Consider the following 15,386-nt stretch of genomic DNA (forward strand, 5'->3'; position numbering starts at 1 on the left):
TACCAATGGGTAGAAAATGAAGATGATGTTGTTAAGACCACTTATCTTGTCTTGATTTCAGCTGTGAAATTTCCAGTCTGAGTTTAAAGCTAGAATATTTCATAGATACATTCCTTTGTTTAAAAAAATGCTTGTCCATAAAAATTGGGTCCAAATCTACTCTGTTGCCCCAATGCAGCTATCTTGACTAATAACCCCACCTTCCATCCCTCTTTAAAACTCACTACTTTGATTAACCTGACACAACTAATCTCCGTTTTTGTCATTTACTTTTGTTCTTGTGTGTAACATAGCTCTTCTAAAATAGAACTTGAATTTAAAGAAAAAAACAAATTTGGAACTGTCAAGCCAAACTACAATTGCAAATAAAGACGAACTAAATCACACTCTTTTCTGTTGCATCCCCTGTTTGTTATGTGTTTAGTTTAGGGCCCAAACCTGCCAACGCTACTAAGTATAGTGCTTCCTACTGTGAATAATGCACTGACCTCACTGGGATCAATTTATCAATTCAGTAGCATTTGAATATTGAAATAGCATCCATCAGCGTAGTATCTAAGTGCTGCTGTAAACTAATCATAGCAGTGAGTATTGTACTTGGCTGTTTGTAGGATCAACTCATTAATTTGTAAACTCTTCTGAGCATATGGATATTGTCTTATGCTTGTAAAGCATTGTAATTGAATTCAGTGGCATTTCAGTTATGTGGTTGAAAGCAGAGTTTGACCCATTAAACTTAATACCATTCTATTCAAAAACTTTCAAATACCCCTTCAGTTAGATAGATTGTCTTTAGCTTTAGTGTTTATTTTTCTTCGGACAGTTAAGTACAGTACAAAAAAAATCGTATGTCTTTATTCTTAAAATACTAGTGATGGATATATTTCAGAGTAGCAGCCGTGTTAGTCTGTATTCGCAAAAAGAAAAGGAGTACTTGTGGCACCTTAGAGACTAACAAATTTATTTGAGCATAATAAATCACATTCTTGTTAAATTAATTCTAATATAACTTAAGTCCTGTTTGGTATGTCATGCAGGTTAGCATCCAGCCTTCTGAATGGCACCGCTCTCTCCTTCTTCCTCAGTGCTGGCTGGGATTTATGAGTAGAACGTACCATGCAGTTTTACAGGTAATTTGAGTTGTTTGGTGTTTAGTGTATTTTGAGTTTTACCATCAAGGACTTCCCTGCAAATATCAACTTTTTTTAAAAAGACTCTGCATTTTAACTTGAATGCAAGAAAATTAAATAAACATAAGGCAAGTCTTCAAGTTAAAGGTTGATAAGAGTTCAGCCACAGCCAGTGTCTGATGAAGCCAAATTTCACACAGGTCTGGTTCTTGCTCAAGAATTGACACTCCTATCCTTACTCCTGTTCAGTGTCCCACTGGAGTCAATGGTTCAGACTGTGTGTCACTTTTAGAATTTGGGCTCTGACCTTGAATTTTAATCAATTATTCATTACTGAAAGGAATTGTATGAAAATACTGGAGAGTGGAGCAATGTGGTGGATAGAAAAAAAACTGAGCTCTCCCTCCAAAAAAAAATAAAAATGTTTCATATAAGTCTTTTTTCTCCACACACACACACACCCCTTTCTCTTTGTACTCCCTTGTTTCAGTCAGGACTAGAAAGAGAAATGCTGTCATACAAAAAGAGAGAGAATATACTGGCAGTATTTCTGACCCACCCCAAAGCAGGAAGTACTGGAAATTTGACCAGAGAATCTGTTCCAGTGAGATTACGCAGCCTGATTTCCAGACCACAGAGGTTCCAATCTATAAAATTGTAGCAATAAATAGCTTCCCTGTCAAAAGCAATGTATGGTTGGCTTTGTCCTGCTATCAGGGATGATTCATGTTTTCTCCTCATGTATGTCAAGTGATACTGGACACTTTCACAGTCTGAGCAAAAAAAAAAAAAGGTTTCATGGAATTATCCTCTTTGGGGAGATAATGTAACAGAATTTATACACGATGAGAGACCACTAGAGATACCATTTTCAAAGCAAATCACTTTTTAGTGAGCAGCAAAATGTCAGATCTAAACACAGCTTTGTTACAAAACAGAACTAGCAAACCTACTTTTTAAATAGTAATTTAGGTCTTAACGATAGAGAGTGGTACTTGTTGCCTATATTTTGTTATCCTCCTCTTTCATCCGTCTACCTTGAACACTAAGATTTCGTGAGAAGAACAGCTTTTACCAGCTCTGCTTCTGAAATCCTCTCTAGGATTTTCTGTCATTTACTAGAGCATTGAAGCATACCATTGTACCTTTGAAGTCTGCTCCCATGTATTTACTTGCTCCTCTTTTCAGATACTAGAATAATAATTATACCTTATGCTTCTGTAGCACTTTTCATCTGATGATGTCAAAGTACTTTACAAATATAAGTTAGTTAGGTCACACAAATAAGTAGTTTAGTATGCCTATGAGTAAGTGAGGGAGTTATATACCCATTTTACAGATTGAGGACTGAGGCAAAGAGAGCCTAAAGGCTCAGTCCTGCAAGGTGCTGAGCACTCTATACCCAATCTAGCAAAACACTTAAGTATGTGTTTTGCTTTAAGTACCTGAAAGTCCCATTGATTTCATTGAGAGTATGTAGGGAGGGATAGCTCAGTGGTTTGAACATTGGCCTGCTAAACCCAGGGTTGAGAGTTCAGTCCTTGAGGGGGCCATTTAGGGATCTGGGGCAAAAATTGGGGATTGGTCCTGCTTTGAGCAGGGCATTGGAGTAGATGGCCTCCTGAGGTCCCTTCCAACCCTGATATTCTATGATTCTTTGTACATGCTTAAGTGCCTTGCAGGGTTGAGCCTTAAAGGTATATCTACCCTGTAGCTGGGAGTGCGCCTTCCAGCCCAGGCAGACAATCTTCTACTAGCAGACTAGTGTGCTAAAAATAGCAGTGTGAACGTTGCTGCACTGGCGGAGACTCAGGCTAGCCACCCAAGCTCGGACCCAGGGGGTCAGGTGAGCTTGCACTCGAGTGGCTAGCCTGAGCCTCCATTGGTGCAGCAATGTCCATTTCACTATTTTTAGTACATTGGCTCAAGCCCCACTAGTTCGAGTCTATTTATTGGGGCTGGGAGGCATGCTCACAGCTGCAGTGTAGATATACCCACCATGACTACGGTCATACAGGCCTGAACTTAGCAATGTGTACAAACACATGCTTAGGTGCCTTGTGAAATTGGAATGGGCTTAAGAACGTGCTTAAAGTTAAGGATGTGTTTAGATGCTCTACTGAATCTGGGTCATAGAGAATCAGTGGCAGAGCTGAGAATGGAACATAGGAGTCCTGACTCCTGGTCCTGTCTCTAACTACTATGATGAGATTTCTTTATTTGGGCTTAGTGCTTGTGTGTATCGAGTTTTAGTGCATAGTAAGACAGAATGTGAATCTACAGCAAACTAGCTGGCCATGTGACCTTGCTGCCACACACTAACAATTCCACAGTGTTCTTGAAATGGAAGTGGGTCAGAACATATTATGGACTCTGTTGTTGTGCACTAGAAGTTCCATGGTGTGCTTTGACGTACTCCCCTTTTAAGCTCACTGTGGAAGTTCTAGTGCGCAGCAGCAGCAGAGTCCACATGGTCAGTTAGTATGTGGCAAGCTAGTGCACTGAAGAGTCACACTGTGGCTTGCCATGCACTAACTCTTTGTGTAGACAAGCCCTGATTCACATTTTGTGAATGACATTTGGATTTTGCAGAGATTACTCTCTTGTATTCTCAAGCTTTCATGATTATCCCACGTAAAGATGTTGAATGTTTGAAAAACAGTGCTTGTGCTCATATTTTTCCATCAAGACTTAATAAAATCAGTGGTTGCCTTGGGGGTAGAAGCTAAACCTAGACCCCCATTCTCAGTCTCCTACTAAACAGATTTGCTTAACACCTTCCAATCAGTCCTTTTCAGATCACAAAAGCATCCCATAAACCACTGTGGTGAGTTCAACAGCACATCCTTTGAGGCACAGGTAGAACTGGCATGAAGGATTGCAAAGAGGACAGTCATAGCAAGTAAAAGGTTGAGAAATTCTGCTTTAAATGATGCATTAAGAAAACAATAGGTTTTGCTGCGATTGTACCTTTGAGGTAGTTGGTTTCCAAATCTTCTTCCCTGTGGGATACAAGTTTGTCAATCCTTCTTGTTACAAGGGAATAAGATTCCTTCCATCATTAGGAAGCTGGAGCGATTATTTCCATCTGTAGCAACCACTCCACTCTTCCCAGAATCAAAAATTGTAGTTCTTTCACTTAAGACCTTGTATATTACAATGGGATATAGTATCAAGAACAATTAGGTCCAGTCATGATATGGATCTCAAGGGAGAGTTTACATTTGTTACCCAAGTGTTCCCCACAGAAATCTCAGGATTATTACCCAGGCAAGATCTCCTTCTGATTTATGTTGTGATTCTGCAGGGGAGACAGGCAGAGCTGGAGATGCAGTTAAAACATGGAAAAGAGGATCCTGAAGAGGTGCAGTACAAACAATTTACAGCCTGGCTCTGGTAAGAGAATGACTGTCTGCTCCTCATCACTTGTAACTGCAAGTGAGGGGCCAAAAGGGCGGGGATACTTCAAAGGCTTTAATGTTGCAAGTTTAATCATCAGTATGAGTGCTAATGAGAAAAAACAGATATGATCTCTAATTTTACAGATATGAGCTCTAATTTTTTAAAAGATGGAGAGAAGAGAGTGTAGGTAAGGCTGCTTACATTTACAGGTAGCTAACCCTTTGCAGTTTATGGAATCCAGTAGTGACAGTAGCTGGAAGGAATTGAAAACTGCAGTTATTTTATATCCTGTTATATGAAAACCTTTTGCTCAGTGCATAATTGAGTAACAGGGACAAAAATTATGCTGTCTTTATTGAGTATGACTTTATATCATGTCAAGGCTTGCATTTCTTGTAAAATCACAGGTTTCAGAGTAGCAGCTGTGTTAGTCTGTATCCGCAAAAAGAAAAGGAGTACTTGTGGCACCTTAGAGTCTAACAAATTTATTTGAGCATAAGTTTTCGTGAGCTACAGCTCACTTCATCGGATGCATTCAGTGGAAAATACAGTGGGGAGATTTTATATACACAGAGAACATGAAACAATGGGTGTTACCATATACACTGTAAGGAGAGTGATCAGGTAAGGTGAGCTATTACCAGCAGGGGAGAGAAAAACAAACAGCACCACCTTTTGTAGTGATAATCAAGGTAGGCCATTTTCAGCAGTTGACAAGAACTTGTGCTCGTCAACTGCTGGAAATGGCCCACCTTGATTATCACTACAAAAGGTAACACCCATTGTTTCATGTTCTCTGTGTACATAAAATCTCCCCACTGTATTTTCCACTGCATGCATCTGATGAAGTGAGCTGTAGCTCACGAAAGCTTATGCTCAAATAAATTTGTTCGTCTCTAAGGTGCCACAAGTACTTAATTTCTTGAAGAGACAGTCTTGGAGAAGGGAGATTGGGGATGCATTCTCAGATACTGTGATGATGGGTACATTATAAAACTTAAGGATGTGTTTTTGTGTGTGTGTGTGTGTGTGTGTTTTTAAAGACATGTACTCTATCCAGATCTTCAGCTGGTGTATATTAGTTTAGTTCCATTGAAGTCAGTGGAGCTATGTTGCTTTTACAACAGAAGATTTAGTCATGTATGTTTATTATAGATGTCTCTATTTCTCTCTCTCTCTCTCTGTATTTTGTATGTTTTTGTACACATTCACATACACACAGTCAGGATGATCCTTAAAATAAATTAAATGTTGAGTTGGTATAAAGTCATATTCAATAAGGAAAATGTAATTTCTCAGTTATTTTATTCAACTAAGCACTGAGTATATGGTAGGTAAAATAGGCCTGATTCCCTCTTCTCTTGAAGGAGATTTTTGCCAATGGCACTGTATTTGATCCTCTGTATCCCAATAGGTATAAAGAGAAAAGTGTCTGCTCTCCTAGAACTTCTGAGTTAGGGTGGAAGTAGAAGACATTCTTGCAAAATTGCTTTTTAGGTCAGAGGACCAACAAAATCTGCCTTAGCCTCCTCTCCCCAATGTTTGTAATTGCTCAACTGTTAAATTAAACAGTTTTTTAAAAACTGATTTAAATTTGTGTAGATGTAAGTGCTAAGTCAGCAAAGGAAGTGGGTGCCCAGTTGTAAGGTTAAGAGTCTCTCCAGGCCCTTCCTCATGGGCTCAGTCCTGCAAGGTGCTGAATACCCTCAGTTCCCATTGACTTAAAAGGGATTTGAGGGTGCTGTGCACCTTACAGGATCAGGTTAGGATAAAAGGAGGAGCCAACACTCAGAGGACCTATTAGGTATTTATCAGTATTGCCCATCCTGAAATCTAACCTTGACGTTTGCTACAGTGGAGAGGTCAATACAGAATTTTACTGTTTTAATGCATTTTTGCACCATTATATTGAAGTTTTCCATTAATGGTTATGCCATTCAGTGTAAATGCTTTCAACTTAGGTGGGTTTTTTTAGTGACTGTGCAAAAACAAATATTGTGCTTAAAATGAAACATTGATTTTATTTTTTAAAGTATGAGTGACCTGTACACTTTGTTTTATAGCTATAATTTCAAACATTTTATTATGTGTTGTAGAAATTTCATTGAAGGATAGATATCTTTTTGGGTTGGATGACAGTCCTAGATAAGATTTACTACTTCATATTTTAAATTGTGGTGTATGGGATTTATATATTAAAAAAAACTTGTCAGTGTAAAAGATTTATGGCAGCTCATCCTCTGGATATGAATGCAAAACTAAACAAATGAAGTCAAATAATGTGTTGTAAATTGAACACAGTAACATAGAATGTATTCTAAATGACCCTGTAGCTTTCATTTCAATACATTTAGACTATTGCACCACCTGATAGCTTAACCACACATAGTTATGTTCTGAAGTATAATAAATGTTGGATAAATGGTTATAGTTCTCCATTGTAGAATATTTACATTTTATTAGGCTGGGGCATAGAACATCAACCTGAAAAGCTATCTGCAATAGCTAGATGATCAGATTTATGGCTGTTGCATGAACTTGTATTTTCCAAAATGTGGTATAAAATCAGATAAGAGCCTTTTTAGAGGACAGCTTTAATGGATTTAAGGATGTGAAAAATGTAAGATGGTATGTGACAGTTTTTACTAGTTTACACTAAGTTTTATAAAATAAGTATTGGATGTGATGTTTGCTAACATAGAGTGGTCAATTGGAGGACTAGAGGGAAAATAGCCAAGTTCATGCTGCAATGTAAAGTATAATGTGCTAACTTTACTTTTTGTCTCTCCTGCAGGGTTAGAGACATGCTGACTGATGTTATCAAGGGTGCTTCAAAGTAAGAATTGTTCCTTTATTAGAGGCTAGAGAGTTATTTCCTCTGGATTTTTTTCACTGTGGATGATGCAAGCCAATATTACCTATTAATGTGATTTCAACTCATAGCCACAAGTATAAGGATAGGAGCTTTCCCTCCATGTACTGCATTGTACAGTTGGCTAGGTGCATTATCCGAAGCATTAGGCATAGGCTGCTCAAAAGGCAGAATACCACTTTATGCACTAGTGGTCCAATCTTGTATGGCAGATGATTTTACTTAAGTCATTCTTTTTATCATTTTATTCCTCTCAGCTGTCTCAAGGGTGAAGCATCACCTCTTCAAAGCTAACCCACTGTCTCTCACTCTTAAGGGTTCCTGCTTGTGTCCAGACCCCTCTCCCTCCTGAAGGTAGATGCAGATATATGTTTTCAGACTGACACTGGCATGTTAGCTCATGGCATTGGGTTAGCAATGAACACTCTGGTCCCACCCTCAAACACCACTGAAAGGCTTTAGGGATGGTTGCTAGTGGCTTGATTTCTTCCCTGCATACACGTACTTCATTGATGGACATCACTTCACTGTGCTCTCCAGTTGGTTAACCTGGATAACAGCTTCTTGTGCTCTACCAGACAGAAGTGCCAAAAGCCACTAATCTGGATAAAAATAACTCTTAAAATCACAGGCTCTGTCATGGAGATTGCAGCAGTGATAGAACCACAGTGCTATTTATCATAGGCTGATTCAGTGGGTGGTACCTGCTGGAGCTGCAGAGAAGATTAGTTTTAAATATATTGGGAAATTCAAAGTTCTGGCAGTTCTAGATATTCAAATTTTCTGTAAAGATTTTGAAGGTTTTTGCCTCTTTAACCACGCAGCTATTCTTGGTGAATGCTGCTGTTAGAAATGTTCACATCCATATGTTTCCCTCCAATCCACCTTCAGGTAGTTCACTACTGGATGGAGGATGGGATGAAGAAGAGGAACTGATTAAAATTGAACTCTATATTTTAGCTACTCATTAAATGCCTATGAAAAGTTAGAGAACTAAAGGTTGAAATCCTTTGTATAACTACTATAAAGAGCAAGATACAATACAGAGACATAATGAACTCTCAGAATGTCATTTCCTGGCTCTAAGTAACAAGAGCCAATTTCTTGAAAAAGAATGTACAAGGTTTTTGTTATGAAAATAGTTCACTGGTCAAATTAGTTCGTTAGGTAACTTTTCACTGTTGGTTCCTAGGGTTACACTCTCTTCATGGCTAGCTTCCAGGGATTCCCATGGACAGACCATGCCGCTGGAGCTTTTGCTATGTTTTGTGTTTTTTTCTAGTCTAACTTCAGTAAATTCCAGGATAGAATGGTCTAGTTTTTGAAACATTTTTGTTTTTTCTCATAGAACCTACTGGTTTGGGGGTCTGTGGTGTTGGTCTTTATGCTGACAGGCTGATATTTTGTTCTGTGACAGTGGATTGTTTTTTATGAATTTAAGGCTCCCAGGTGAGGTGGGGATAATTTAAAAGTGTCTAACAGCTGAGGCATTTTAGAGTGCAGCCACTGTCACTAGCACTAGACATAAAAATAAATGACTACATCAATAAATTCAGAAGTGATGTAAGGTAACATAAGAAGAATACTCTGAGAAATGAACTAGCTACCTAATAAAAATGATTTTAACTATCTTTGATCCAGAATGGTCTGGATTTAGTGTCCCAGAGCTGAAAAGTCAGTGACATTCCATTAAGACGCTCATCTGCCTTATCAAAAAAACTATTTTCAGATGCAAAAAGAAATCTCTAAAGAAAGGAGAATGGGTTTGAGCTTTCAGAGTAGTACATATTTATAGTAGTAGTTGAGCAGCCTTTCTAGATATGCAATACAGTGATGCAGTGTGTAAAAACAGAAACTGAAATGTAGACTACTTCATCTAACCATTACTGTACATTATATCAACATCCAGTATGATGGTATTTCACATATTCTATTCTACATAATACCTAAAAGGTAGATTACAGGATGACAGAGAAGTACTTGGAGCCTATCTTTGCAGTCCCTTTTCTGGACATAAACTGAACGCCAATGTCTTTGTTTTAGGAAAATCTTAAGAAAAAGCATCTAAAAGAATTTAGCAGGAAAGGCTCACAAGAGTACCTGTTCCCTAGCAATTTTCAAAATCAAGAGGATAGCAATCTAAATTTTAATTGATGGGAAAACTTGGATATGAAAACCCAGTTTTCTTCTTCCTCATTTCCACCACATACACAAGCACAGAGCATAGATCAAAAAGTGCCTACCAGTGACTTTAGTGCATAATTCATATTTAAAAGTGTCAGTGCTGGTCATAACTCCAGTTGTACCTGATGTCTCACAAGGTAAAAAACTTGGTGCTGGTTTTCTCCCTATAATTTCATTGGCACTTAGGAATTTTTTATGCGTTTTAACCTTGCAGACATGATTACTGCTTCACTGCCTGATCCGTATATGCTGAAAGAGTATGGCTAAGCCACTCGTGCACCTAAACTCCACAGCTATTGGAAACTGATATGTTTATAAACAAGAAACTTTAAAATAACAAAATACTGAGGGAGCGTACATTTGTCCAGCATTGTCAGCAATTCCTGTGCACAGCTGTGAGAGTGTTCCAATCTGTGTACCAGGGAAGAGTTGCATTTCTGTGCTAGCACATATTGGAACTTTTCTTTATTACATTTGTATGGAATCTTAATGCTCTGTGGTAAGAATGCCACACAACACTTAGCTGCATAAAGATTTATAGCCAGGTGAGACTGAGACCTGTTTTGTGGCTGTGTACGTGTTATGTGTGTTTACATGCCGCTGCTGCTGCTGCTATAATAAGCACCTACCTCTCCAATCATTGCATGCTTTTGAAAGAGTGTGGCTGCTAGACTCAGCCATGTTAAGATTTTTGCAAGATTAGTACCATCATCAGACAAATGATTCTGTAGAAAGAATTTTATCTTTTCAGCAAAAGCAAAATATATAAATGGTGTGAGGCAGGCTATTTAGCTTCTACAGACTTTCTTTAGTAACTTGAATGCAACAATAGTCTCTCTCTCTCTCTCTCATATACATATACACACGTTTGTGTTAGGCTTCGGATGACAAAGAGGGAAAAAAGAAAACTATTGAAACAGTAAGCTTAGTTTCCTCTCCCATCTCACTGTGATGTGAGGGTGAGATGTGGGGGCACTTCCATTGGGTCAGTGAACCATCTGAGATAGTTGTTAGCTTTGAGAATCTCGCTGAAAGGTTGGTATTTGCTATGTAGGACTCTGGTGGCATGTGCTTTCCCAATTATTACAGTGTGTTTCATTTTCTGGATCTCTTGTGTCTTGTTAATTACTGTTCATTCTTTTCAATAGGGACAGCCCAGTGGTGAAAGGAAACTCTATCTTAGCTTTAACTGGCCTTGCAGTTGCTGTGACAAAATATGAAAATAGCCTTTCTTCAGACACTGAAGTAGGACCAGAGGTGAGTTAAAGCTTAGAAACACTGTTTTGTCATCTTAATGTGACTTACAATCAAAACAAAAGCACTGGGAGGTTGCATGGCTGGGAGAGCTGATAAAGGAATGCAGAACCCCTCATTCTCTCAGCCGTTCATATCCAGTCCTGCTCAGTAGTGACCATCTGCTAGCTCTGCTCTGTGCGCAGTGAGTTTGGTGGTCTCAATCTGACCGTGTCCTCCTCACACACAAAGTCACAACTGACACATTTGTTGTCAGTATTGTCAGAGCAGAGAAAGATCCAGTGGATAGTGAGGCTCCCCCTCCTGCTTTCTCCAGATCAGATTTAATAAAATGTTTTGAGAGAGGTTGCATTGCCACTGTCTGTGCTCTACCTGTACTGCAGCTCAATAGAGGACTTTGCTTTCTGGGACTGGCAATCTGGCACTGGCCATGAGCTCTAAATTCACACATGGAAAATATCATTTGTTTTAGAAATAGATATATCCACAGTATGTGTGATTTGTGTATATAAATAATTACACACACAACTTTTGTCATTGTGTCCTCTGCCGCAGAGTATGGGCATTGGCATTCTTCTTATGTTGACCTCAAATCCTTAACCTTGGTTCATTATTTGGTCAGGAAAGGAGAACACTCGTTCTGCTTGAAGATCATTATTAACATGGATCTATTTTTCAGCTGGTAAAGTGATGACAAGTTACTGGTATTTCCCAGTATAACAACAGTACAAATTTATAGATAGTTTGGCTCAAGAAGCTGCTGTATATACCCGAAAATATAACCAGGAGGAGAGGGAAATGTGGATTGTAGCTAAATGTGAAAAGTAGGATTATTATGCCCAACTTTTCAGTGTAATAGAAATACCACAAACTAGTAGTCTGAATCTGTTTTATGTTAATTACCTTCCCACTGGATCTGCATGGATTGGAAGAGCTGTAAAGGGCCCCAGCAGCTGGGAATGCCACACACTGTTCTCCACTGACCACTCTGTCGAGGGCAGTAACAGTTTTGACAGGCTCTGGAGGGACAGTAATTCAGCCTTTTTATTGATGAAAAACAGGGTCATGATGCAAAGCCTTAAGGAGGTTAAAGTGGAATATATATATATATCTTTAAGAGTGAGAGGAATGAAGATTTACTTGGTACATTGTGGTCTCCCAGTATTCTTGCCCCAGTGCCAGAAAACTCTGCCTGTTTTCTCCACCATGTACCTGGTTTTCAACTTGTTGACTTCCTGAAGATTCTTCTGAAAACCAGTCTCCATTAGGTTACTGTGGTATCCTGCTGCTAGGTCAATCTTTGTCACAGTTATTTGGCCTCACTGTTAATATTTGTTTCATTCTTGCATTTTTAGTGTTTTTACTTTGGTTAATAGCATCTGTCAGAACAGGGTGGGGCATTATACAGTAGTGTGTGTTTGAGATTTTGCTTGTGTGGCCAAAGTGTTGAAGACCCTACATGTGTAAGTGCCAAAGAAGGCTGGAACTTGAATTTGATTTAATCAACTTACGTTTCCAGAAAGTCAGCCTTATTCTCAGAGGTGTGACATTAGCACTTATTAGGGACCTGAGGACACAGCTAAAGAGCTATAGAGCCTTTTCAGTTATGGGTCACCAGTTTGACTCTAGACCAGCTCAGTGGCAGTTAAAAGTTGTTCCTACCTAATGGAATCATAGAATCATAGACTTTAAGGTCAGAAGGGACCATTATGATCGTCGAGTCTGACCTCCTGCACAATGCAGGTCACGGAATCTCACCTACCAACTCCTGTAACAACCCTCTAACTTATGTCTGAGCTATTGAAGTCCTCAAATCGTGGTTTAAAGTCTTCAAGGTGCAGAGAATCCTCCAGCAAGTGACCCGTGCCCCACGCTGCCGAGGAAGGTGAAAACCCCCCAGGGTCTCTGCCTGGGAGGAAGTTTTGGTAGTTTCTGTATGAGGGGTGTGGAGTGTGTCCCACTCCAGGTTCCATATCACAAACTCTTTCCCATCTCTTTTCACTAGATTTTAAGCTCTTTGGGGCAAGGGTAGTCTCTTATGAATGTGTTTGTGCAGTGCCGAGCACGATGGCTGGTTGGATTCTCTACAAGATCTCATGAAACAGGGACAAAAATTGCATTGTGTGTGATTAATTTGTAAGAATTAGCAACACTGTAAATTGCCACAGATAATTATGGGTAGGAAGAGTTCAGAAATCAGAAAACAGACCCCAAAACCGTGATTTTATCATTTCACAGTGTTTTCACTTTTTGGGTTGGCAGTACTGAATTTTTGATATGAGTGACCTTCAGGAGCCTGTCCAGTCAGTTCTACCAGGATACCAAGTAGGGAAGCATTAGTAAATAGCCCCCTTAGAAAACTGACTTCTGAATTGTGGGGGAAACTACCTCTGTATCTCAGTATGTTTGTTCAGCGATGGTTTTAAACACATCTTATCAAGCTAATGAGCAAAAAATATAATGACATATGTTCTGTCTGCAAGTTCCTGGGTCATGTTAGTAGAAATAGTGCTGCTGCGAAATGGAATGAAGTTCTTCTCCATAAGGGGTGCCAGAGAACAAATTCAATCAAGCGAATTCATAAAATATTTGTATCCTGAACACCCACAACTACTATTCACTTACACCTACTAAATTAACTTGTTACAACATGGTATATAGAAATAGGGCCATGTGATTTCCTATGCCAAATGGTAGGTTTTTTCATCTTTTCTCAAGTGGAATAATAATCTTTGTTCTGCCCTGGATGCTATTTCTAGCTCTGTCATAGTCTTTAGGGGACGTTGGGCAAGTTTCAGTCTATCTGAGCCCGTTTCTTTGGTTGTACAGTGTCCCAGACATATTTTAAGGCTGGATTTGTTCATTTTGTAAAGCACCTTGAGAGACCCAGGTGGCAAGCACTACATAAGCACACAATATTTGTTGTTACTATTTTGCTAACAATGTTATGACTGAGGCACATACTGCCTCCTGTTTCTGAGAAAATTGTCTGTTACCCATTTTATTTCTGTCTCAAGGGGAAAAGGTCTTTTTAGGACTGATTTCCAGAAGGGAAATTACAGCCTGCTACTGAGGGTATGGGTCAGGGGACTGCATTGTTAGAGGTACCATCCATACATGGCACACGTTAATCCAAGCATAATTTATTGCATTGGTAAATTGCACTTCCTGTGTCACGACACCTCAGTTTACTGTTTATTTTGTGTGTGCATGTTCTGTTTGTGCATCTGTTGTTTTAATACATTCTATTCTTGTTACAGCACAAACCATTAAACAAAATATGAAAAGACGCCCTTTGACTGAGACACAAGTTGTGGTCCTGTCTGCCCATATATAGTGGCTATCCATGTAAAATTAAAGATCCCATGTCATTTTTCAAGAGAGCAAAATATTTAACCATAGTGTCCTTGGAGAATATCATGCTGTTCATTCAGGCTGAAATTTTTCAAGTTTTCATCCATGATTTTTGTTTCCACATTTAATTTATGCCTTGCTCTAGGAGAATTGATACAGCCAGTTACTTGCTCATATTGAGCCATAACAGTTTAGGGCTGTGGGTTTTTTCCCCTACTGCTGCTAGTTTGAGGCCTGATTCAGCCATCTTTGCTGTCATTGAATAATACCTTATTCTGCCAACTTCATGGAATGATTTGTGGGAATAAAATGTGCTACTCGTGAGTAAGAGTGGCAGAATTAGACCCTTGTTGAGTAGCTAAATACTTCATAGCTGGCACCTCAGCTGCTGAATCTGTCTTCTGTCCTTGAATGTGGCCTGGTTTAAGAATAGAAATGAATTAATATTTGGAAGCTGTTATTTAATGTTTATTGGCTTATGTCATTTTTCATTTCCTGTAGACCGAACCTGATTTTCTTCCCACAAAACACTGGATTTCTATGGTGATAGAAACACTCCTTAGTATTGTGAACAGTCGCTATCGTGCTAAAGGTCAAGTTTTCCCATGGTTCTACCAGGTACATCTAGAAGTATAAAAACATATAGAGAACGAGGTTAAATCAGTAACTATTATGGGCAAGAGAATAGATATTTGGATTTAGTGATCTTAATGTCGATGACTGTATGAAATAATTGTTTAATCTTGGTTTTATTGATGCTATTAATTCTTGCAAAAAGACGTGTGGGAGGATGAGAAGGCTTTATTTTCTTTTTTAGCAAATTTGCTTCTTATTTGTATATTTTTTCTCTGATTTTTTTCCTTCAACTCTCTCTTGAATTTTCTTCTCTGTTTGAGTTTCAGCAGTTATTGGTATCTATTTTATTATTATTATTATTATTATTATGCAGTTTAAATAAACAACAACCCTAACCTCCATAACATTTCTACCTGCATGTAGAAAACTTAACAATAAAACGTTAGCATATCAACCTAAATAGATTCTCATACCACACCACAAATCAAAATTCTGAGTTTGAGTAAAAACATGGCTCTTAAATCATGCTCGGTAGGTTGTGTAACTCTGACTCTGAAAGGGGAGTTATGCAGTCAAGGTCCTTACCCTGAAAATGCCTTGTTCAACTCTCATAT

At 38.8% G+C, this 15,386-nt stretch overlaps 1 protein-coding gene across 3 annotated transcripts in view; it reads left to right on the forward strand.

Moving 5' to 3' along the window:
• Positions 1 to 15,386, forward strand: part of FOCAD (focadhesin) — a 198,753-nt gene that overhangs the window by 140,165 nt on the left and 43,202 nt on the right. For all 3 annotated transcript variants that reach the window (XM_077817702.1, XM_077817703.1, XM_077817705.1), the window contains exons 22-26: positions 1,038 to 1,130; positions 4,438 to 4,526; positions 7,327 to 7,368; positions 10,737 to 10,845; positions 14,698 to 14,814. In XM_077817702.1, the coding sequence (XP_077673828.1) occupies positions 1,038 to 1,130; positions 4,438 to 4,526; positions 7,327 to 7,368; positions 10,737 to 10,845; positions 14,698 to 14,814 (450 nt within the window). The remainder of the gene's footprint in view (positions 1 to 1,037; positions 1,131 to 4,437; positions 4,527 to 7,326; positions 7,369 to 10,736; positions 10,846 to 14,697; positions 14,815 to 15,386) is intronic.

Source organism: Eretmochelys imbricata, chromosome 5 (genome assembly GCF_965152235.1).
Source record: "Eretmochelys imbricata isolate rEreImb1 chromosome 5, rEreImb1.hap1, whole genome shotgun sequence".
NCBI lineage: Eukaryota > Metazoa > Chordata > Testudines > Cheloniidae > Eretmochelys > Eretmochelys imbricata.